The 25,417-nt window shown below is 42.2% G+C and overlaps 1 protein-coding gene across 1 annotated transcript; it reads right to left on the reverse strand.

Moving 5' to 3' along the window:
- Nucleotides 1-4,060: 4,060 nt before the first annotated feature.
- On the reverse strand, nucleotides 4,061-24,616 carry EMP2 (epithelial membrane protein 2). The gene is made up of 5 exons (XM_066560737.1): nucleotides 24,422-24,616; nucleotides 10,686-10,797; nucleotides 8,558-8,651; nucleotides 7,829-7,975; nucleotides 4,061-7,251 (listed from the first exon to the last, which is right to left on the reverse strand). The coding sequence occupies exons 2-5, from the start codon at nucleotides 10,761-10,763 to the stop codon at nucleotides 7,067-7,069; spliced, it is 504 nt and encodes a 167-aa protein (XP_066416834.1). The 5' UTR covers nucleotides 10,764-10,797; nucleotides 24,422-24,616; the 3' UTR covers nucleotides 4,061-7,066.
- Nucleotides 24,617-25,417: the final 801 nt, after the last annotated feature.

The following is a 25,417-nucleotide window of genomic DNA, read 5'->3' on the forward strand; positions in this document are numbered from 1 at the left end:
TACATCTACATTTTCAGCTATGCTTGCTTTTGCTTCCTCTTTCACATTGTGTGACTTTCTGAACTGTGGAAACTGACAATCATCTGCTTCCGGACTAATGCAAATTCAAAACTCTCTGGCACTTTTTAAAACTGCAATCATTAAAACTCTTGGGTAGAGAGGTCATATTGAAAAAAAAAAAAAAAAGAAAGAAAGAAAAGATACCCTATATTTTAAAAGGCCTCTTAAAAAAGAGCAAAAAAATGTTTGGCTATGAGAATCAAAAACCAACCTATAGCAGGAAAGGAAGCAAGACAAAGCAGATAAGTGGCAAAGAAATTTCTCTAATAAAATGTTGACTAGGACTCACAATTTAATGAGACATTCTAAGCCTGTTAAATGTCACCTCTTGTCCAGAAGATGGAGCATTATGCTAAAATATTATGAACCAAAAAGCAAAAGTGAGCAACCCAAAGTACATTTTCCAGTTGTCATCTTAGTGCAGGGGTTCCATACTATTGCCTCCTTATCACAAAAGTTCCAAACCTTCTTGGTGTTTCTTGTGGGCAGCTCCTCATAGCACTGACTCTTTCTTCTTCCCAAAGCAGCCACTAACTCCAGTTCCCCTCTCACCCAGCCACCCCACTCTTTTATAGCATCTTCTTCTCATTGCCTACACCTGTGGCCTGTTAAAGTCAGGCCTGTTCCTAATCTTTGATAATTGGCCCAGCTGCAGCTCCTTAGGGGTGAGATTCCTTTCTACACTGTCTTTATTTTCTTATATTCTATCCCCCTACATTATCCCAGCAGACCTTTGGCAGCTTCACTTCTGCTGAAGTGAGAACAGCCGTGGGACAAACAACACCTCAGGGCTCTGGGAGAAAAGAAGAGAGCCTGGAGGTGCTCAGTCTGCTCAGCCCACTCTCACACCCCATCCTTCCAGAGAATTTCTGCCTCTGGGCAGTGGACAGAGTGCTGGGCCAAAATTCCTTCTTTTCTGGTTCTTCTACAGCTGCCCCAGCAAATGCTGCCCAGATACAGGGATCTGATCACTCTAGCAGGCAATGAAGCACCTCCAGGGAGAACCCAAAGCACTCCTATCACCTCTCCAGAGCTTCTGGGAGCAGATTCAGATCACAATGGTCTCAGCAGGCATCAAAATTCATGTGGAGCAGAGCTTCTGGTTTCCTCTCCTTTGAAAGGCATCTTATATATACACGCAATCAGTGCTTTAAGAACTGACCCTACGTGAACAAAATTGAAATAATCAGGGCATTCCCTGCAAAACTGCACTACTACTCTGAACTCAATTGCTAAGGGAGACAGAAGCAAAGTCTGACCTCAGGTCAGGACCCTGAGGAGACACAAGTGCTTTTACCTCCCTCCAGAGGCCAGAGATGAGGAAATAATCATGCAAAGATGAGAAGTCAGCCCAACTTCTACTGATACATGCTTATAAAATCTGTGTGTTTTTTAAAAAAATCTTTAAAACACCTATTTAAAAAATAGCGTTTAATGGCCACTGAGGAAAACGACACGAGATTTTACACTGTACATAGAATTGCACCTTCCACGGCCCAAGCTGAGCCGCTTTTTAAACTGTGCACACTGCAGGATGTTCAGGACTGGATGGGAAGTTCAGCTTTTTAAAGACCTTGCCAAGGGAAAGGAACAGTGACAAGCTGGGCTTTGACGGAGGCTCCTCTTTGGCCACCAGGAGGCTCCATTGGAACGGGATTGGGACAGTAAAACATTTTTCTATAGAAGCAAGTGAGGAACGCCAGGAGACACCATCGTCAGAAATAAACATACAGAAACCCCTAGCCCCAAAACCTTTTCCAGCCGTCCTTCCCCTTTTATCTTCTTTTTCCTCTACTTTGTCTTTTCCTTCCTTTTCCTCCCTCCCCCTCCAAATCTGTCAAGCCTAAAAATGTGTAAAAGCATAATTTGACAAAAGGATTTAAACTTTTACCCTAAGAGCTTTCAGGCTTTTAATTTCCAAAGCATATATAAGTCTTCAATAGTGATACTTTAGACCTAAGATTTTTGTACTAAAAAGAAAACAAAAATGTCTAAAGTAATATTAAAAAAAACTTCTCAATATGGCACATTTTTTACTTCTTGCTGATAATATACTAAGAAAATTGAGTCAGTGAATCAGTGCACACACGATATTCCTACCCCTTCCTTTGTAACAATATTTGCCTGCTTGGTTTAAATGAAGTTTTCCGAACTTTAGCATTTATGACAGCAGCACAAGCTTTGTTAGAAAGTTTCACTTTTGCAGGTTTTTGAAGAAAAATGGAACAAAAACTTTCTTCTCAAGCAGCAGCAGTAAAACAGACCTAAACCTGCACCGTATGATATAGTTTGGGTATCACTGGCATTGTTTGATACTTGCTGACATTTATTACAGCAGTTTAATTTCATTAAGGCATCTGCAGTTTTACTCATCTGTGCAACGCAAACCTGTCTTAAAAGTAAGTAACTGCATACATGCACAGCTTTTTGACGTTTTGGCTAAATTTTTCTGGAAGGATTAAAAAGAACATTTTCCTTAGAAATTCAGTAAGTGCAGTAGTGATCCAAGATAAACAAATACCCTCTGAATGCAATGGAATTTCCTCAGCCCTCCTTTTGATAGCACAAGGTGATGCTAAGTTCCTACTGCCAGTGTGTCAGGAGGGTTTTCTGCCTCGGGCAAACCTGACTGGACAGACAGAACCCAAAGGCCAACAAGATGCTGAATGTGATTTCATGAATGTCAGGAAGTCTGGGCCAGTGCTCTTAGTCTGGAAACTGTACAGACAGCAGCAATTCAGCTTATAGATTTAAATGAAGATTTCTAGATTTAAATGAAGTTAAATTAGTATGACTATAAAGTAGTGTGAGTGGTTTATTTTTGTTGGTGCACTAACTGGCTTTGTCCCAGTGCCTAGACTTTCCGGCAATAGCCAGTCTGCCTCCAGGCATCCACATCTTGCCAAGGATCCTTCTTTGTGCAGTGCTTCCTGAAGGGTTCAAAGACCTTCTCAGAATCTCAAAACCAAAAGAGGCTCATGACAAAATGCAAGGGTCAGGGACCCTTACAGAAACTGATCCAAATGTGCTTCCCTATGCAGTTATCACCTGTGTCTGTTCCATTAAAACCTTCGTAGTAATTCTGCTTCAGTGTGGAAGAAAACAGGCAAATAAAGGCATTGCCACTTCCAGTGCCTAGCTCTTTATCACAGGTTATCATCCCCAAAGGAGTTATTTGGTGGATCTTCTCATTCAATGATAGACCATTTGGTGATAATGCAATCTATAACTGCTTAAAAAACCCTTTAAGACACTCAGAGTACCTTACCAAGTGTCTGCTACTGCTGGTAAGTACTACCCTTACTTGCAGTGGTTTCATGTCAAAGCATTATTGACAGTATTAACTTCATGTTTCTTACTTGTCACAGTCTGTTATGTTACTCCATTAGTTTTATAAGCTTGATTCTACAGCCTTGAAAATGGAAGTCTTCTTTTTAAAACTACTTTACTTCCACATTTAATTTTCTTTCATCTTATTACTTCAGAAGGGATTATTGCACCTATAAAAGAAATGAAAAATATAATAAAATTTTCAATGTCATTATTTTATTTCAATGGTTTTAGCATTTTTAGCTGTCATTAGTGTTTGGAAAAGTAGTGGCTCAACTTATTCCTGTCTTTAGGAATTACAGGAAGAATTCTTTTCTTTGGTCTGTTTAGCTAAGTGGCACAAACTTCCACAATGCTGAAGAACAGAACAAGTCAAGCAGTCCCTCCATTATTTTGAACACATTAAGAACCACATAAAATTAATGTTGATGTAGCTGGGGTAAAAAGCTAGTTAATGTCTAAGCTGCACAGTACAATACTTTTCAAAGATACAGTATAGCAAAGTAATGCCCAGCTCTTATTCTGAACAGAATACATAAATAAAAGCAAACATTAAAAAAAAAAATTATCTTGACATAAATATTATAGATTGTTTTTCCAAGCTTGTTTCCTGTGCTGCAGATGATTACTTGCTAGGTGAAAAACATAAAGGTTCACAGCTGATAGTGAATATTTTAACAATTGGGACTTTTTCCTTTTATTCATTATGATTACAAAGGAGAATTTTTATGGGGTTTGGGAAATTATTTCTGTGGAGTTGGGGGAGTGTTTTGAATGGATCTGTACAAACCCAAGTGTGCTGTGTGATTTGCAAATCCAAAGCTTGGACTGGAGCAGATAGAGAAGTCACTGGCTTGTTGCTTACATTATTTGTTCATCCAGTCAAGGCACTCAACCTCATCTTAAAATATATGATTGTTTCTGCAAATGATGGAAAATAAAAAAAAACCTTATAGGTAATAACTCCTCAGAGCATCAGTGGATCTTGCATTACTCAAGACATTCTCTTGACACCATACATTTAAAAGTTCAATACACTAATATTTTCTCTGCTTACCCTGAAAGGTCTTCAACAAAGGACAAAATAATCAGCTTCTGGTTCTATTTACAGGCAGGAAGAATTTAATTTTACCTGTTCACACAAAAACTCAACTATTTCTCATCCAACATCGTGTAAATATATCCCAAGCTTAAAGAAAAGGTCAGATTGCTAAATGTATTGAGTTTGCTAATACAGTACAAGAATTTGTTTTAACTTTATTTTCATGTACATTTTCAGAATATATAGAGTATAGAAAATGGTATATTTTAAAGGCATATAAGGTAGGAAAAAAACCCCTAAAATATGTTTGTTCTGCTCAAACTCTAGTTCAGACTGGTTTATTCACTTGTGCAGAACATTCCCATCTCTTCTGTGTGGCATCATGCACGTGCTGGTGTTTGTACACAAGTGGAGGAGTTGTGCATCAGAGTATTTGTTGTGTGTGTGCTTTTCACTTTATTAAAGGGAAAGAGCCTTTACTGTGGAATTAAACTGTGTTCATATATATCTACATCTTGTTTTTAAATATTTGCTCTACAAATGACCTGAGCATTATCAAGGCAAGAAACTGAAGCATCTCTGCAAGTCAGTGGCATAAAAAGCTTAACTTAGAATTCTTCAGGACTGTCGTCTAGATATTAGAGCTTTAATCTGTATTTGCTTAAAAATTTCCCTTATTAATGTTTTAATAAAAGTAACAAAATGCCTAGCTAACAGCCTATCTACTTTCATCCTTAAACCTGCATCTATTTATTTAAGACAAATTCTGTTTGCTAGCAAAAACTCAGGTTTTGAACCTGAAATGTATTCAGCAAATTATAGAAACACTTTTTTAAAAAGTAGGGTAATAATTCTTGAAATTCAGAGCACTCTCACTAAGAGGAAAAAAACCTGATGAAATACTAGCATGATGCTAGATTGGGAAGAATCCCTTTTCTTCAAACTGATGTGGGTTTTTAACTATTATTATTACTTTTACTGTGATGTCCTGCTTGCTCATCCTAATTTTTTACCAGTCTTATTGGGATTTCTTTGCTCCTGCAAGACAAGCAGCACATGCCAAAGCATTATAGGATGCTGAAGGAATGAAGATGGAACTACATGACCTGTCACTCATGCTGGAGACAGTTCCTAAAAAGCTATGCACCTGAACTTTTACTCTGTGATAAATCAAGGATAAATCTGAAGAAAACAGATAAAATTTCATTATCTGATGTCTAATGTAGTAATTATTAATCTCAGTAGAGCTACACTGCCTTATGATACTGAACTTGTTCTCCTTTAATACCTCATTCAAAACCTATTTACTTTTTTACTGCCTCTGTATTGGGCCAGCTGTAGAGAATATGAAATAAATAAATAAATGGTTAGAGCTTTTCAAATATCAAATCTGTACTTAAGCATCAAAGTACAGTGACTAACCAGGACAGGCTGCTTCATTCGTTCTCCACACTGATCTCCAGAATCACCATCAGCCAAATCCAGTATTACACTGCTTGGCAGTTAAGCCTGGTATTAGAGCAAAGATTTAGCTCACAAAATTACTGAAAAATAAAAACCACCAAGTCATTTTATCTTGAAACCTATCCTGAAATTCGTAAGCATAGCAATTGCACTCTGATTTGGTTAGTAGCAGTGTTTAGTTCCAGTAAAATCCACAAAGGAATTTAAAATCAATTTTTAAAGGCCAATTTCCCAATGGGCAGACTCAGGGAATGCTTTTGCACAGGACACATTAACCATGAAATCACTACATGATAAAATCCCAGTGTAATAAACATGTTGAGTTAGGCTGTAAAAACCTAAATTTGGCATTGCTTGATCACTAGTCTGCTTAGAAATCTGCAGATGTAGGCCCAGTAATGCTCTTCTGTTTCTCTTTTCTCCCTCCCAGGAAGGCTGCCCAAGGCTAAGGGATCCAGGGCTGGGGTGGGGAGCTCCTCACTGCCCCAGCTGTGCTGGGCACAGGCTAAACAGGGAATTGGCTGATAAGTGCTCCCACTAAAGGCTCTGTGTGCTTAAATCAAATGTGAAACACAATCAAGAGAAACATTTGCTGGAGTACAAAAAGGGCTTGTTTACTTTTGCAAAGCAAGTGGTTTTAATAAAAACTTGATGACACTTACTGCACATTATACAGAGCAGAACACTGGTCCTGAGCCAGGGCAGACGCTCTGAGTGCAGCTCTGGGCTTTAGAAGTGTTTGCTTTTTCACTGTCATCTGGGCCTTGTTTTGTTACACACCCTTCTATTTAACATATTTCAAAGGGATATCTGGTCCAGGAATATAATTAGTATATTGCTTACAAATTAATTTGCACGGGCTTTATTTGTAATCTACTAGAGGCCAGGAACATACTGTTAATGTCTAATAAAGGAAAACAATTTATGATGATGAAATATGTAAAAGAAACAACTTGGCTCTGTCTTGCTCCAACCCCTGACCTGGAGGTGCCAGGCATTTCATTTCACCTGCCTTCTTTTTTTTTTTTTAATTCTGTTTCATATCAAGAACACAGTACATTTTTAGAGAAACAATACCTTTACTACAAAACCATGTAAATGATTATATACAAAATGGTTACTGGAATTTGGTTTTGTACTGCAGTGACAGAAATAACTAAGTGCTGACATTTATTTACGCTTCCTTAATACTAAGTACATCACTCCACTGATCAGGGTAAAGGCAAAGGCAATCCAGGCTAAGACAAAGGAATAGCCATATTGGCCTTTGGAAACTTCCATTACATATCCATGGCTCTGGTGGAGTTCTTCATGCCTGTCTGTGTAAATGGAAGCTGCAATCATAACACACAGACCTGCAGGAGGAAGAAAATAATAAAGGTCAGCATCTTAAAACATTATCAGTACACACATCTATTCACTGTCTCTTCTGTCAGCTGCTTCCACCAATGTGCTTTCTTTGCAGATCCTCTTTTTCCATCCTCAAACTAACCTGGAAGTATTTCAGGACATATTTTCAGTTTATTTGGCAGGCTATAAATTTGAAGTGCTGTTCTGTATCTATGTCATTTGCAGTGAACAGAAAATGATTCTGAACATCTGGGTAGTTTTTACAACTGACAAAAAAAAGAAGTGAGTGCTTGCCTGTAACAATTAGAGAGTTATTTAGTGTCCTCAAGAAGTTCAGCATCTCAAATTCTTTCCCTTCAAAGTTTAAATTACTTTATCCTGAGCAGTGATGGAATCCATGTTTTAACTGTCTATATATTACAGAATGGTACAGCTCACTCTTTAAACAATTATGAAGGATAAGCTATGGCCTCAGGAGCACTATAGAGTTCTCATGCAGCTTGGTCTTTTTGAAACCTTTTCCTGCTTTCCTACATTCATGAAAATATCATTAAAGTCAAAAGCATTGAAAAAATCACTCACATGACAGGAGCTGGATAACAGATGTTAACACAAATCTTTCTCCTTGCTTTAGACGGAAGAGTTGAAGAATGAAAACCAGAAATGCCACACAGCAGAGAATCGTAGACAGGATCATGGTGGCCTGAACAGCCTGAATTGATTGATACTCTGCAAAAACAAAGCAGCCTTGATTAAAAATCATTTCTCTCTTTGCCTTCTCCTGCAAGGAGTAAAGGGGCAGAGCCGTGTTCTGTAAGCAGGAGTTCAGCAGATACAGCAAAGCAGTTGTGTGTGCATTGCAGAGGCTGATTCTCCTCTGCTTCCTTGGTATTACTACAGCCAGCTTGGTATTAAAAAGCTTCTCATCAAACTGAGTGAAAACACTGAAGAGACTTCTGCCACACCCCACCCTTTGCTGCCATCAATGTCCTAGAAGCACAGTGAAACTGCCAGCTGTCCCCAAACAGCTTCCAAATGCAGACCCCAGCCTCCCAGCAGAGCTGGAGACAGCTCTGTTCAGGAAGGTGTAACCAGACATGATATGCACCCTTGGCACTAGAGTTTCCTCTCATTCAGGTTTTTCATCTTGTCCATCACTGGGAGCTAAAGTAACCAATACCTTTTTAACCATGTGCAGCTGCTCTGTGTAAATCTGCAGCCACTGTAGCCAGGCTGGGCCCCTGTAAATTTCATAGCAGTTTCAGCAGATCTGCTGAAGGAACACAGACACAGGGATGGAAGGACACTCACCATTGAACTCATCAGTGATAGCCATACAGGTGCTCGTATTCGTGATACACACTCTCCAGACATCTGCAGAAAAGTTATCTCCCACCCACCAGGCCTGCAAAATAAAAGTAAAGGGCTCTTACAGGGAGAAAAAACAAAAAAAAACCACAAAACACCTTTGTTGTCCAAGTGTCCCCTGATTAGATACACCAGCTGTAACAATTTTCTGTTCATTTTTGATACTTAACCACTCAAATGAAATGTGACATCTCATGGCATTTCAGAATACAGGGTATATAATTATCCACACATCATTCTCTTTTTAGACCTCTGTGAAGTGGGTAACAGCATCTTAAACATCCCAAAGCACCAGGGACTTCCACTGTTTGGGCAGAAATGTTGTATAGTCAGTGATTACTCACTACTCCTTGAGACACCTAGACAAGATGTGCTTTATTCACCCAGACCCTGTTTAGGATGCACACCTCTTTGAAGGAACAGCACTTGCTAATTTGCAAGGAATAGCATCACCTGTGAAACAGAAGTCCTTTATAGATGTTCTGGTTCCTGCCACTGAAATGATTAATCTCAATGCAATGCAGCTGTGCTGAGGTACATTATGGCATCTGTCTGGTAATGGCTGACAAATTTACATCCTCCTGTGGTATTTCTATTTTGAGGTTTAACATTCAAGGCAAAATGGTTCTGCAGCATCTGAGCAGATTTTTACAGTAGCCTGGAAAATGACAAGCACTCCACAAGTGGCATTTCCTCAGGAAACCCATTCCCATTCCAATAGCTACCCAGGCCTTTGTTTTGACTAGAGCTGCACAAAATGAGACTTTTAAATATGATTCCTGGTAGGAGCTGCTGCTTAAATAGACATTCCAGAAGGCTCAGAGCTTACTGTGCAGCTTTGCAAACAATACTGCAGTTAAAACTATAATATACTATGGTAGTAGGCATATGGATAAACAGAATACTGTGTTTTAAGAAAAAGAATTACTTTCTCAGAATGACATTCATTTGGATTTTTCAGTCCCAGTTCAATATGTTATTTTTCAGCTCTGAGCTCTATATAATATAGAGATACATAATATAAAATCTAACAAAAGATGGTTGTACATTTCAAGTTTTTAAATGTTCAAAGGTAGCTAATGACACAGAGTGCATAGGCTTTTATTTCTGTAATAATTTGGGTTGTGTGCAGCAGATTTGAAATAAGATTAGGTTGCTTTGCCCACTGTCTTTTCTTTCTAAATATTCAAAAAAGCAGGGTAAGACAACCTGCTCCAGTGCTCAAATAATGATGTACTTCCATGGAACAATCAACCAGCTGACTAAAATGTAACACCTGAGTTTGTACACTTCTGCAATAAAAAGTTGTGAGTAATACATAATTTCACTTGGAGCATGGTCTTCACTAAACAGTACTTTCAGCAGCAGATTTTCTAATATCAAAAGCCTGTACATACATCAGACCTCATAGACAGATTCCAGTGCACAGACTTCTGATCAGGATAGTGGGCTGTTTTGGAAAATGGAGAATTCCATTAAAAGCTAGATATAAATATTGGAGGGTAAATTCTTTTTGATCACAAAAATAAAACAGAAATTTTGAAACAATGCAACATAAAATATTCTAAAGCTTTGTGCTGAAGCTACTTCAACTTAATGGACACACATACATTCATGGTGTTTCTCATGATTTAACTGGGCATCTTGGACAAACACTTGTGAGGCAAAGCACATCTTGACTGAAATTATCCCCACACATTAATCACCAGCTGTTTGACTTTAGGTACTTGACACAAAAGGACAGTGGATCTTCCCCTCCCTCTCTGCTTCATGTCCAGCTGAATCAAATCCCAGGGCTCCACCCTGTAAATATTCTCCATGGCCAAGTCTCTCCCAGGGGAGAGAATCTGCTGCCTTGAGCCTACGACATGATGCCATGGACAGCCTTATCCACCAGCAACATGCACACCCAAGGCATTTTTGTTACAGAAAGGTCTTAGGACACCAGTGTGCCTAACAAACTTAGGTCCTCTCAGTAAGCAAGCTGAAGACTAGAGAAGAAAACTTCAATTTTTATGAAGCAAAGAAATTCCAGTGTGTTTGAGAGCCAAGGAGAAGAAATGACACTTACATTGTCGATAGTTGAGATGAACAGCAGTGCTGCTGAGGTTATGTGAAACACGATAATGAAGGCCAGGAGAATCAGCATCCTTGCTCTGGGGAGGCTTTAGGCTGAGATAAATCTGTTGAACATAAGAAAGTATATGAACAATCTTTAAGAGCTGCCAGTGGATCAACCTGCACTTCTGGTGCTGTTAGAGACCACAGCATCAGATGCAGCTGGAGTCCACAGCACTTGTTCTATCTCTGCAGATACTTAACTGGCATCACGGGTGTTAAAATGAATCACAACTTGAAATGAAGCCAAAAGCTGCATTTTGCAACCTTCCAGCGTGATGGCCGCAGTGAATAAACACACAAAGAAGTTTCATTCTGTGTGCAAGGATGGAAAACTCCTTCACATTGGCTTTTAGGGAAGTGCATTTCAAATTACACTGCCTCATGTGCAGTGATGAAAATATTTCCACTTACTGCAGTAAGGTCTTATTCCAACCATCCTTCCAAAGAAGGAAGAACCAGATTTCAAAAGAATGCTTATAGAACAAAATTAAGTGCACCAAGAACTACCTCCTAGATTTAGTAACACCTATGTTGTACCTTAGGCCTCATGTCCTCTGTTCATACAGTTATAAGTTTTATCCATTGATAATGACTAAGCACTACTATTTTCTTCAATGTATTGCTCCTACTGGTAGGGCTGAATAAACCCATTAGTTTCATAGTAATCCAGTTAGCTATTTTTTGTTCACTTAATACTCTCTGTAGGCTACCTACTACCTTCATACCTTATTTAACCCACCTATTGCAATGTCACCTCTCACATGAAAAAAATACATACAAAAGAATCAGAACCTGTACTTAACTGGAATCCCCAGGAAATCTGTGGGCACATAACAAACAGGTTAGGAAAAACTACTGCTACTAATACACAGAAAAATGCAAATGCTTGACATATCTATTTTTCTTCGCCAGAAATTCTTGCCAATTAATGTATGCTATAAGGAATCTGCAGTCTTGCAGATCTTTGCAGTTAAGATGCACCACTATGTGCATCATCTGCATGCTGTCACTCATCAGTACATTAATGCATCTTTCTCCCTTTGCTTTGGACACATTCTCTGATGTCAAATGATGCCACTCACATAACACAGAAGAAAGGGCAGTTAGGAATTTTAAGACTTCCATTCTTTTTTTCATGTCTAATCCCCTCTCTCCTACTGCCATTTACTGGAATCATGAGCCATATGAATAATTTAACCAAAGAAAAGGACTACTCTGACAGCCTTTTTAAAGCAGCTCCATTGGCACTCATCAGGGCAAATAATAACTACTCTGCAAAACTTTAACAAAAAGATAATTGACAGCATAATAACTGAGCGAATAGAGACCAGGAGCTCCAGAATAATCCTCTCCATCTCCACTGCAGTACAGAGTTATAACAAGCTCAAAGGCAAATAGCATTGAAGTGCTTTTTTGAAAAATAAGGGGACAGCCTTATATCCCTATCTAATTAGAATGACTGAATGGGAAAGCCAAGTCAAACCCTAAAATAGGAAATGCAGCTACTCTAGTGAGTATTCCTTCCTATTTCCTCACTGTTAAACTCTGCCTTCCCAGCCACAATGAAGAACAGAAAGTGGGAGTTGCCTCCAATGAGGTGATTCTACTGTAGGACTCAAGGTCCTCTGAATCCAGTTCCACTTCTAGAAATGTCATTCATGGTTCTCTATCAAGCCTTCCTTGAATGAAAGGAAGAAGAAAGGAAAAGAAGATATTTTGTGGGTTTGTAGAATGCCACACAAAAATATTTCTCATTGTGATATATACCAGTCTTTGCACAGCACCCTCTTGTCTTGTGGTTGGTTTTTTTCTGAGGTTCATTTCTTGCACAGATGGTATCTAAGCATTCAATAATGCAACAATCATCTGCCATATAAGGAGAGAGAACCAAATTGTACTCAGTATTATTTTAAGAATAACAATAAAATTTCATCTTATTACATGAAGTAACATAAAGTAAGAGAGACCAAAAAATGTAGCCTAATTAAAACCAATCTTGCAAAAGCAAGACTTGCCAGCACAGAAGAACACACTTTATCTTCAGTCAAATGAATGGTTTTGTTTTACTGTTTTCAGCCATAAAGAGAAGTGTTTCAGACAGGACAGATAAATATGTATGGCTGGTAAGAAGAAGACATTTTTTGTTTTACCCAAATAAAGCCAAGATTAAATGAAACAGATTTTTGTTTCATCTCTAAAAAAAAATGGACAATAAGAAAGGTCTGATGGGTCTGACATTTTGACATTTCTTTTTTGAAGACCCTTCCTAACAATCATCTTTAGATTCCTCCTCCTGCCTTGCTGGCAACTGCTCCCTTCACAAGCTGCTACAACTTCTGTGCACACAGTGCTAAACAATGACACATGGAGACAGGAATTAAATACACTGGGGGAAAAGAAGGAGACAGACCATTTCCAAGTAATTAATACCAGGAAAAGACAACAAGAACTGGTTATCCAATATGTCATGCCTGAGCAGGATCCCAGAAGTGCACAGACTTCAATCACTCCTACAAACTTTCCCTTCCCATGGAGACCCAGGAGTTTCTGTGGTTCACCCCAGCCTGCACAAGGAATAATGAAGAGAGGAGGGTTTTCCAGAGAAACTCTCTGTGATTTGTAGGCAGGAAGCAAAGAGCAGCTCCCCTCTTCCAAGATGCAGCCAGCAACATTGCAGATGCTACTACAGAATCTGCATCCCTCTCTAGGCAGAAATTCTGGATTTCATCTCTCAGAAAGATTTACTAGTCCTTTTCCACTCCACACAAAGCTGGAATTCAAAACCTTACAGTGCAGACTCAAGATTCTCCCACTGCTTCAGCAAGGAGCTCTTCCTTCCCCAATCCTCTGAGGACAGCCTGCCTGGGAACCTCTCCTAGCATCAGGCAGCTCCTCTCCTCTCCCTGTGAGCAAGGGAAGGACACAGCTACAGAGCACTGTTTGCATCACGTTCAGAATTCTTATTTCACTAATGTATCACTAACCAAACACTTTGGTAACATCCTGTTCTGCACACTAGCTGTACTCCTTTTCTTATTTACCATTAACTGCTTCCTGGACAGAGTGATTTTTCACCTTCTCTTACTTGCAGCTGAAACACACCATGCTCTCAGGTCAAGGTGTTCATGAATTTAAAGTACACTGCCTTTAGGCATGGATGAAGGCTGTGATGATGCAACAGATATTGCCCATCATTCCCCAAAGTGGCTTGAATTCTTTTAATAGTTTTTACACACACACAAATATATGAGAAAAGCTTTTTGGACACACTACACTTACAATGATGGAGCCACCCTTCTCAGAAGTACGTGATGAAAAGACTACAGGCAACGGTTACAAGTTGCAACAAGGAATATTCCAATTGTGAAAAAAGTATTAATTATATTCAATGAGCATGATTAAGTACTGGAACAGGGCCCATGAGGCTGTGGGATCTCCATTCTTGGACATCTTCCTGACTCAACTGAAGCAAGGCCCAGAACGTCCTGATCTAACCCCCTGCTTGGAGCCAGAGTCTGCAGCAGAGACCTCCAGAGGCTCCTTCCAGCTCAGCTCTCCTGTCAATCTGCAGCTATTTCAGGAACCTCCCTGTACTAACCTCCAGCAAAGCTCTGACAGAAGAGAACATAATATTTGACTTAGCTCATCACATGTGTCATTAAAAACAGATTTGGGGGTTACAGTAAGGATGACTTTGGATGTCAACATAAATTCCTTCAATTGCAAGGCTAAGCAGTTAATACCACTTCATATGGTGTGGTGTAAGGCAGAGTGGACAGATACTGCTGAGCTACAAGTGCAGACTGCCACTGGATCTAGAAAGAGTAAGTTATAGGAATCCCACTGAACACATCCAGATTTGCTGTGGTAATAAAGTTTCCCACAAATGCTGTTAAGTTGCAGGATACTTACACAAAACACAATAAAACAAAAGGCCAGTTAGAGCAACACTATTTTTTTTTTCAATCAGTGCAGAAGTAATGCTCCAAGTGCTACTCCATTTTACATGGGGAGGATAAATGCAGCAGTCACACTTCTCTTGAACCTCCTCAGCAATGCAGACTTTTGGAAGCAGTAGTTTGCACTTGCTATGGCAAAGAGCCTGATGAGCTTTAGAAGAAGTGGCTAAGAAGGGCCTCTGCTATAATCTCCTGGACATGCAGAGACAAGTATGTTTATACAAGATAAAACACTACAACCATCACAGAATTTCACAGTAAAGTAAGGTACCTAGGCCAGGGTTTCCAACATTTCTGAACTGTAGCGTTTCAAAACTGGGTTGTCTCCCTATGTCATATCACACACAAAAATACATCCCCTGCAGAAAGGCCTCAGTTTATCTCCAGGATAAAGTTTATCTTTTATGTCCATCAGTATAAAGAAACATGACTATTTAAGTTTTTTAGTACAGCAAGCAAGCAAAAATGGAAATAGTCTTTGACAGTTCTTAACAGAAGTTTTATCACTGCTTTCCAACCCAGATGTCATCTCCACAGCAAACGCTTTCCTTTCTTCCCATGCAGTTGAACTCTGCTGCCAGGCTGTTTCTCATGTTTGTGCATACTCAATTTTTGCAACCAGCAGTACATGGTGCAGTGTGTTTGTCCTGGGCTCATTTGCATTGGAAAGGCTGAAGCTTACCCTCCAACATTGGCTGCTGCCCTCACTCCCTAAGATCAAGTCAGGGGTTTTTATCATCTTCATCTGAGTCCACACAGACAATCCTGGTTCATACCCTTAGAAACACAGTGAAATCTCTGCAGAACAGCTCCTGCTCTGCACAGACTGAGGCAGGAGGTGTGCAGACTCTCAACACCCACATTTAGAGAGCTGAAAAGACACACCCAAAACAAGGGGCAGAGGATCCTGCTAAACAAGCTACCATACCTGCAGCTCTCTGCACTGAGATGTTTCATTGCAACAAGAACAGCAGGTCTTTGGGCCATCAATAAGCATTCAGTTTAGCTGAACTTTCTTGAGGTCACTGGTGTAAAACTGAATCAAAGCAAACCTTAATTATCAATTCTTCTGCCCCTCAGTGCTATAATTAAGTCTGAAAATGTGAATTTATAAGAAGAAGTTTGTATACTTGTAGCATGAGAAATCTGTCATCTTGTGATGCATCATAAGTTGTTTGGATTTACATATTTTTGCTCAGAGTTCTTGTGCCCCATCTCATGGTGTCTCATGACATGTGAGAACTCAGAAGCTGGCTCACATTTTGCCTGCACCATTGTCTCTAAACATGTACAAAATTCCCTGGTTTATGAAGAACAGACTGATACTGTTAACTTTCTTCTCTTTTTTCTTTTATCAGGTATGAAGGGTTCTTTTTTTCTTGTGTGATTCTCAGAAGTGGAACCAAAAGTAAAGTTCAGAGAGCAGACTTTCTCCCAAGCCAGCAAGAGCTTTGAGGATTTCAACAGTCCTCTAATGCCTAAATATCAAACAACATAAAGGACGAGAAAATCAGGAAATGTAATACCAAGAGGATAATTACACCAGTTGAAGCAATTTACTCCCATTTCTTTATTTCTTCTGTCTGAGACAGTTGGGAACACCAACACTCTTCAAGTGTACATTCAAATTGTGACCTGTTTTCATGCCCAGGTGTTACCCAGCTAATAGTCAATACAGAAACTGAATGTCCTTCTTCAACCAGTCTCTGCAGGCAGTGTGGAGACCTGCAAGAAGTGCTGGATGGCTCTGACTACACCTCTACAATACTGAATGGGGACCCAGGAGGGAAATGCAAAGTACGAGTAACAGTCTACACAGCACATGGGCTCCCACCCAATTTCTTCCTGCTGTAAAGCTAAGCATGAAGAACAATGTGTGTTCTACATGAAATAACATTCCCTGCTTCATGCTGGCTTTGGGGAATCAAGAGGGCTATGTGTCCTGTGAGCCCCTAGATGGCACAGAGACCGTCAGCTCTTTTTGTTTGCCTAATTGAGAACACGCTCAAGGCACAGCTCTTTGTGCTACCTAGTTTACGTGGAAGGAAGAGAGCTTTTCACTTCCACCTGCTTTTCTAAGTCCTTCCTCACAAAGCAAGGAAATCAGAAGGAAATGAATCAAAGCTCCCTGCACCCAACCACTGTATGAAGGCAAAAAAAAAATCAATACAAAAAAACGAATCCACTCTCTTTTCTAGAGCTCAGTTTGAATGACAACATGTATGGCTTTTCTAACACAATGGCAAAATAAAGTAGGGTCATCCTGTCAGTTCTAGATTTATTGGTGCCTTTTCAGCAGGCTGTGTTAAGACCCAGCAACCTCCAGCATAATCACAGGAGCCAGCTTGTTGTGTTTTGATAGTGAAATACACGAGATTGGAGAGAAACTCACAAGACACAGTATGACCTAGTTTTTTTTCAGTTTTCTTTCAGAAAATCGTGCCTTGCAACCAAAGCCCTGAGGTCTGCTCTTTGTGTGCACCACAACTAGTACAAATGTACACTTATAGCTTAATAAAACCTTTTGCTTTTACTGTGTTTGGGTGTCTGTCCATCCTGCTGGTACTGGTGGGACTGCCTGAGCAGCAGCAGACTTGGAGCAAACAAGCTCCTTTCCCTGGCCTCCCTATCACCTGTGTGTGAGGGGATGCTCAAGCACCCTTTCAGCTCTTCCTCAAACAACTTCATAAACACTAAATCTGGTCTCCTCTTCAGAAACCCCACCTAGTTACCAAAAATGAAAGAGACTGTGATTACAGGCAGGTCTGGCAGATTTCCTCCCGTCTCACCCTGTCCTCCTCATTAGATCTATGCTACCAAGCCAGCACTCTAAAGTCTAGGAAATTCTAACCCTGCTGTTCCATACATTTCCAAACAAAACCAAGAAGCAAATTGCAGCAAAAATGCAACATGCTAGCTTTGAGTATGGAGACCAAAAGAAGCAGATGTTTCTAATATCTTAGGAATGCTTTCAATAAAATTTTGACCTAGGGATGCCAGCATTGATGCCACTTCTGTAACTGTCAGTCATTTATTTGCAAACAAGTTTGGACTGGGTTTAGACTTGCCCTACCACTCCTTTCACTATGGCCCTGCTGCGTGCACTGCTGAGGAAAGTCACTCAGCCATGAAGCCTTTGTGGGCAGACTCAGCAGAAGAAAACCAGCTATGGGAACACAGGGACACAATGCCCTGTTGTAGGGTGGGGAAGTTTCACTAACCAGGAAAATGAGCCTTGTGACAGCTTACCTGAAAATCCTAAAAAATAGCCTGCAGCTTAAAAACTTCAAGATAGATGTCTCTTCTGGAAGAGATGTTACTAGCCACTATATGCTGAGAAGACAGTTTAGCAGGTACAGAAGTCAGCTGCCTACACAGACATATTTGAATAAAATTCTTTAAGACTTCATCTTCTCAAAACTGCTTTTTAGAGGGTTTTGTGTGGTCAGCAGAAAGAGATTGTTTTTCCTCCTCCAACAGCACAAATCACACCATCCTCAAAAGTAAATCTTTTACACATTCTTATGTTTCCCTAAAGCACTTTTTGTTGTAACTGTACTTTTATACTAGATAATAATAGTCTCATACTTAAGATGTTCTATATCTGCATCTAATCCCAACACAACCCACAGTGGTGTAAGGTAGGCTGACATGTTACTAAATAATACCTAAAAGGGTTGCAATTTATCTCTGATTCCCATCATAGTCATCCACTCTTCCACCTTCAGTTTACGCTGAGCATCATATGCCTTTGGCAAATGCTAACAAAACAGTCTTTAATCAAAGACACCCCATGGTTCAAGGGATTTCTCAAAGGGCAAACATTGTTTGAGAAAACCCAGCAGCAATTTGAAAGAAGTAACTGCTTGTGTATTGCAGTGTCTGGTTTCTTGCAAAACATAAAAGTATTCTGTCAGCTTTCACAAAGGTATGTGCAAAACGTGTTATAAAATGTTTGTAACTTAAGTATGTATGGGTAGAGCTTAACTGTATTCTTAGAAAATTAAAGAAAGCACGCATCATTTCAGGTGTTCAATGCATGCTCTCTGTTCAGCCAGTTTGCTTGTTGGGCACCAGATACTACTTCAATGTAAACAAAGCTGTGGTGTACATTAAAACCTTCTTAACAATCAAGCTGGTCTAGAAGTACTTAAAACTTGTTTTTTCCTAAGCTTAACAAGACCTCTCATTCTCACTTGCTCATTTTCAAAGATCAAGACAGAATGGGGATGTACTTGCTTGCAGGTAAAGGTAAACACATGGAAGGAAAAAGAACTGTTTAACTTAGAGATGAAAATATATGGCTATAAATCAGGTGTGAGCACATTTAGGATGTAAATTACAACTCCTAGAGCTATCACATTCTGGAACAGCCTTACAATCACCCCAGCACAGGAAAGCTCCACAAAAGGATTTCCGTGATGCAGGGACTGTGCTAGCAGGGCGGCAGACCCGCTGTCCTGAGAGGACCCTGCAGCTCTGCTGTCCTGTGAAGCCTCTCAACAGCTTCACTGAGGTGCATTTCACAACAGGCTTTTTGCATGATACCCATGCCCTTGGCACTGGGCTGAGCTCCCTGCCAGGCTCCAGGGGCTGCTGGCAGCAGTGCAGGCTGGTGGGCAGTGCAGTGACACCGTGCTGACCGTGACACAGCCAGCTCGGAGGCATCTTTTGTTTCTCAGGTGGGCAGCAGAGCTTCCAAGAGTGAGCACAGCCTGAGCCCCTTGTCTGAGGGTGACCTAAGGGCCACCACTGCCTGCCAGCCCCCCAGGGCAGGGGTCAGCAAGCACAGAGCCCTTTGCAGCCTGCTGGCACAGCCCTGCCTCTGGCTCCATGGACTGGGACAATGACACGGGGCTGTTCCAGTAAGCTATTCAAGCTATGGGAACCCTCCCGGGAACCTGCTCCTGAAACAAACAGCTGAACTGAGGTGTGGCCTGGCCTCACCCCTGCTCAATCACTGTGTGGACACATTTCAGTGTCGAGGGTGTCTCTGCTCAATACCTTGGCTGGGCAGGGAGTGACAGACCAAGTAAAATACCAGACCTTTATATCAGTTTGACAGATAAAATGTGTCCTCAGTCAATGAAAAGATTTTTTAAAAAGCACACCTGCAGCATTGACTAGAAATTAACATAGTTCTGAGTGAACCTGAGACCCTGGGCTTTACTGACTACAGAATGCTGCTTATCCAGAGATTATTCCAGATACAACAGAACAGCTCAAGTGATTTATGATGTTCCACCTAATTAACCAACAAACAAAGGCAGAAAAGGTCTGTCTTTCCAGATTGAAAGCAGTGCATTTAATTCTGTAGAAATAAAAGCTGATATTGTTTTTACTTTGGCAGATGCTCTGTGGAAATTGCTAGCAATTAAATGTGTTGCATTCACTGTTGTAAAGTTTTCAAACTGCTTGTTTTGATTTGGATTTGACTAGCTCTGTGTTGAGAAATTTTGGTTTTAGTTATTTCAGAGTTTACACATCATCTATCAAGAGTGTGAAAACACATTTCTATTGGTGGTACAACAGTTGGTTATAAAACAAAAAGCTTAAACTCTCCACAACTACTACTTTGTTTGACAGCAACACTGTAGTACAGGATTACACTGAATACTCTGCCTACCTCCAGAATGCAATTTTTACACCATAATTTGTAATCGGTGCCATTAAAGCTGCCATGTGGACTCTACAAATCCAGGAAGAAGGATTTCCCTGCCTTGTTTGAGCACACTCAGTGCACAGATCCTCTACACAGGCTGCTCTATGGGAACAGCCCAGTCCCCTCAGCCCTCGGGTCACCTTGCCCTACCCTGCAGCTGCACCTTGACCAGGCTGGACAGTGCCTGGGTTACTGCACAGCCACAGGGCCAGGTAGGGTACACCAAGCACCCTGACAGATGGGCAGGCTCAGCCAGAGCCCCTCAGTTGTTCACAGACTGTTCTGCAGGCTCTGGACTTGGGTTTGTTTCTGCTTTGGAACTAAGCAGCAGGTTTGTTCTTCAGTGGACTGAGCACCGCAAGCCCTGGAGAACAGGTGAGTGTGCAGAGCCCATGCACCTCAGCAGAGACATCCAGGCCCTTGGAAGGCCTCCTTTTGTCTGGAAGAAGGCCAGAATTTGGATCTATTTCAGGATACTGAACACCTGCATTACACAGCTGAGGGAGTGTTCCTACTGCCCACCTCAGCTGTTTGCGGCCCATGCAATCCCAAACATAGCACAGTGTTTAAGAATCAGTGAAGCAAACCATAAATATATATCCTATAGCCATCTCTAAGGGGTATTTGAGTCAGTCCACTTTCTGCTCCACCTACAGACTCCTGTGAAGATCTCTACACAGCCAGAGGGTTGTATTTTAAGGTCACACCCAAATTATGAGGCTTCACCTGGCATGCACATACCATCATTAAACCTGCCCATGAAACTTCACCAGCAAAATAAAAAGGTGTAATTACATTTTCCCCATTCAGTGGAGATATAATAATTCCTTTGATGGATGAATTCAGGCCATCAGGCTTTTTCTTGAGTCTCACCCAGCAAGATGTATTTGCTAATAATTATGATGCTTATCTTCCTAATGAAGATAAGCATCATAATTATGAAGTCATAAGCATCACCTGACATTTTGAGGTATATTTTACAAAATTACCTACTCTCTAAAACGGTAGAATTTTTAGCAAAAACTGAAACTCCACTGCAAAGATCATGGTTTGCTTTGAGCATCCAAAAAACAAGCAAACCCTAACAAACACTGAACAGCTCCATGAATGGAATTCCTTATTGCTGTGCTTATGTTCCCCCTGCATTCCCTCTGAGACCAATGTGATTTCAATAAAAGCTGTGCATTCCTTTCTACTTTCAAATTTGGCTGTGCTGAAGTTTCACATGGATTTTACATACAGTGTTTGTTTCACCTCAGAGTAAATATCTTTCTTATTAGTTCCTGTATAATACAGTGCCTCATTCTGCTGGGTCTTCTTCCAACAGGAACATGGAGGAGGACCTGGAAAGTACATCTGCCAGCTAGCAGTATGAAAGACCTTGTCCCCAGAGACCTACTTATCTCCTTAATTAAACACATTATTGTCCTGATTTATGTGGGGATATCATGTCTTACATGATGCTCAGGACACAAATCGAATGTGAAGTGCCAGTGGAAAATCAAAATATATTCAAGTGAAAGGGAAGAGTCTCCTTGTGCTTCCACTGATCTCATTTTTAAATTACAAGGAAACTACATTATGAAAGGAGACAGCCTACACCTAATATACTTAGCAAAAGTAGAGGAAGGTCTTGCTTCTCTAAATACCCATATGGGACTCATCAGTACAACATTCTTCTAATCACTGAAGGAATGTCAAACCTGAGTTGGGAAACAACCTTGAGACAAACAAGACAACAAAATAAAAGCCATAATAATAGAAGAAAAAGAAAGACACAAGGTAACTGTGAAGCAGGAGATGCTAATAAATCAAGAGGGGTCAAGTGTATTACTGAAAGTGGGTGTAAGATAGAGATGTTCATTCCTTCTAAACAATGTTGGCCAGCAACAATAACTCCAGCATCTATGAACTGAGACAGATTCTTTGTCTAAGATAATAATGTTGCAGCAGCCTTCAGTCTTGACCTGCTTAGTCTGTTGAACAACTTCCTTTATTAACAAGGTTTTTAATCTGTGTAACCAAATAAAACTAACTGTTTTTCCTCACTGGCAAATCCACAGCATAATCAACACTGTTTGTATGTTTATGATAGAAGTCTTTCCAGACCACAAACAAAGAATACAACACCAGTAGTGTCTTGTCTACTGATTGGATGGGATTTTTTATGTGAAATTATATTAACACACCATTTTTCTTCCCAAATGAGCATACTAACAAGAAACTGATCAGCATGAAGAGTCTTCATGGTATTGCTGCATTTCAGCTCCAGTTAATGTTGATGGCTACTGGTAGAGCAATTCCTGGATTCCTGGCTGGGCAGACAGGTACCTGGTAACATCCCTGTCAGCCACGCAGCTGACGTGATACAATCTGTACACATCTTTATTCAGCACAGAGGATGAATCTTCCCTCAGGTATCCCAACAGTCTATTTCCTAACTCAACTCTACAAGTTCACAAGGAGGTTCAGAGAACAGCAAGAGTTCCTCCTTTCAATGTCTTTGAAGCAAAGGTGAAGGCCTTAAATCTTATGCTGAATAAAGTCATATCAGCTTCTGGTAGCCATGTTTACCACATGGTTTTGTTTCCACTCCCACTTTGATTTCACCAGCTGTGGCAAGTACCTGTACCCCAGCTGCATTCCTTAGGATGGCATTTGTCACACACTCTCTTACAAAAAGTTTGCTGGACTGTGCAGCAAACTGCAATTCCCGTTTCTCCCCGCAGTGAAACTCATGCCCAATAGTCCCCTGCCATTTGTGTGGATTCCTGCCTGCCACACCTGCAGCCACCTGGCACCTCAGTCCCAGCAGCCCAGCCTCACAGCTCTTTCCTGAACTACATAGACAGCAAAGTCTTCAACATCCAAGAGGAGGTCTGGATGAAAGAGTCACTATAGACTATTTTTATTTGATAGAAAAAAAATCTGCTCAGGCAGGCAAGAAGGCTTATTTTATATAGCTAACACACCAGCACTGTATATACAGAGTCTGCAAATAAATGAAGAAAAAGAGGAAAAAAAAATTTTGTTTTTCTGATGATGAGCCAACCATAGCTATTTATTTCCAAAGTTCCTAAAGAAAATGCCAAAATAATTCAGTGTGGATTTCACAGCTATTTAGTGGGTTTCTTCACAGCCTTGTATCAAGTCAGAGGATACTACTAAGATGCTCTATAGCAATAATTACTGATCATTTACATACTATTCCCAACTGCTGTGAGGAGAGAAATATAAAAAGACCTTCATGTACCATGTGAACAAAGTATTCCTGCCAATAAATTGAAAGAGAGGCTGAACTGCAGGTTTCTTGATGGCAGCATTCTGTGGGTAAGAACAAGTCGTGGATAAGCCTGCTGAGGAACAGATAGCAATGTACTGTTCTTCTTAGAAATGTCCAAACAAGGAGCTGACCTCTCAAATTCAATACTCAAAGTTGCAGACAACCCACGATACTGAGAGCTGCCTGTCCACTATCTGGCACACAACATCCCGGATGTAAGTGGGGCACTACCTATAGATAAAAACCACCCGTGATGAAACTGCAGTTGGACTCAAACAGAAAAACGTTTAATGCTGGCCAGAACTTCATAAACCGAAATCTGCACTGAATTACATCTAAGTGTATTTTCCTTCTACTGTCGGGGGGGGAGCTGCCAAGAGCTGCTACAGCGTTACTGCAACACACGCGAACTCCGCTGAGAGTTCATTAGAGAAAAGAACAGAAAGAAACTATCCCGTGAAGAACGCGAACTTTCTGCTGCCTTGGCCCAGCCTGGACTCACTGGCGAGGAGCCCCTCGGCCCGCCCCGTCCCGCTCCCGGAGGCCCGGGGCGAAGAGCGGGGCCGGGGCTCGACGGGACAGGGACCGCTCTCTCCGGCCAGGCCAGTGACGGCGCAGCACCGCAGCCACCCAAATGAAATGTGCTTCGTAGTAAACAAACGCATGCTTTTAATTTTTCCCCATTTCTGACGGGTCTCTTCCTCCCCCGCCGGCGAAGCCGCCCGCTCCCCCCGCCGCCGCCCCGCTCCCCCCGCGCCCCCCGCCCGGCCGAGGCTACTCACGGGCGCGGGCCGGCGGGCAGCTCTCCGGGGCTGCGACCGTCTGGCGGCGGCGGCGGTGCCTCCGCCCGCCCTCCTGCGGGAATGATGTCAGCGGCGGCTGGGTGTGGAACCAGAAGGGCTTTCAAAAGTGCCCCCCGGCCGCTGGCGGCGGGAGAGGGGTGTGAGCGTGTGTGTGTCGGCGAGAGTGTGCGGGCGCGGAGGTGAGGGAGGGAGGGACGGACGGACGGGGCGCGCACAGGAGAAACTTTCCCCGCCCGTCCCCACTCGGGCGGGCATCCAGGCGCGCCGCCGCCCGGCCCTCCTCGGGGGCGCTCGGCCCGCCGTCCCCGGCGGCTGGGGCCGGTCTCCGCAGCGCTGCCCCCACCGGCCCCCGGACAGGGCGGGCCGAGCCCACGTACGGGATGCCAGCGGCCGGGCGTTCAGCCCGCTCCCCGGGCGACCCCCGCCTTCTGTCTGGGCTGAGCCTCTCGGAGGAGTGACCGCTCCTCACCAAGTGCGGGAGGCGGCGGGACCCCGTCCCACGGAGCCGCGCACAGCGAGGGGCGGCCGTGCCACCCGTCACCGCGGGCAAGGACGGACGGCTGCTACCCGATGGTAGCTGGGCGAGAGCTTTTCCCGGGAGGGACAGGGCGAGGCCCAGGGCGGAGCCCTCTCACGGGAGCCATAGCGGAGGAAAGCAGCCGCGATTCCCAGAGCGGCCGGGGACAGCTGCGGCGGCCGCGCCCGCCGGGGAGGGGGGCCTGGAAGGCGCCATTTCCAGCTGGCCGTGCTTGAGCCGCTCTCGGCCCTCAGCGCCGGGCCCAGGGCGGGCCGAGCCCTTGCTCTGGGCAAGCGGGACCGGCCGCCGGCGGCGCCGCTGAGGGACGGGCCTGGGGCCGCCCCGGGCGGCAGCGAGTGCCATGTTAGGGCAGAGCTGCCCTGGCCCGGAGCCCGGCGTGCCAGGCTCGGCTCGCTGCTGCCTGGGCTTGTTCGTCACGGAGAAGAACGTGTGTGTGT

Source organism: Molothrus aeneus, chromosome 16 (genome assembly GCF_037042795.1).
Source record: "Molothrus aeneus isolate 106 chromosome 16, BPBGC_Maene_1.0, whole genome shotgun sequence".
NCBI lineage: Eukaryota > Metazoa > Chordata > Aves > Passeriformes > Icteridae > Molothrus > Molothrus aeneus.

Coding starts and splice junctions, on each gene's coding strand:
- EMP2 (XM_066560737.1), bottom strand. CDS start 10,763: ATGCTGATTCTCCTGGCCTTCATTATCGTGTTTCACATAACCTCAGCA. Junction 8,652..10,685: donor TCATCTCAACTATCGACAAT/GTAAGTGTCATT, acceptor TTTATTTTGCAG/GCCTGGTGGGTGGGAGATAA. Junction 7,976..8,557: donor TATCACTGATGAGTTCAATG/GTGAGTGTCCTT, acceptor TTGTTTTTGCAG/AGTATCAATCAATTCAGGCT.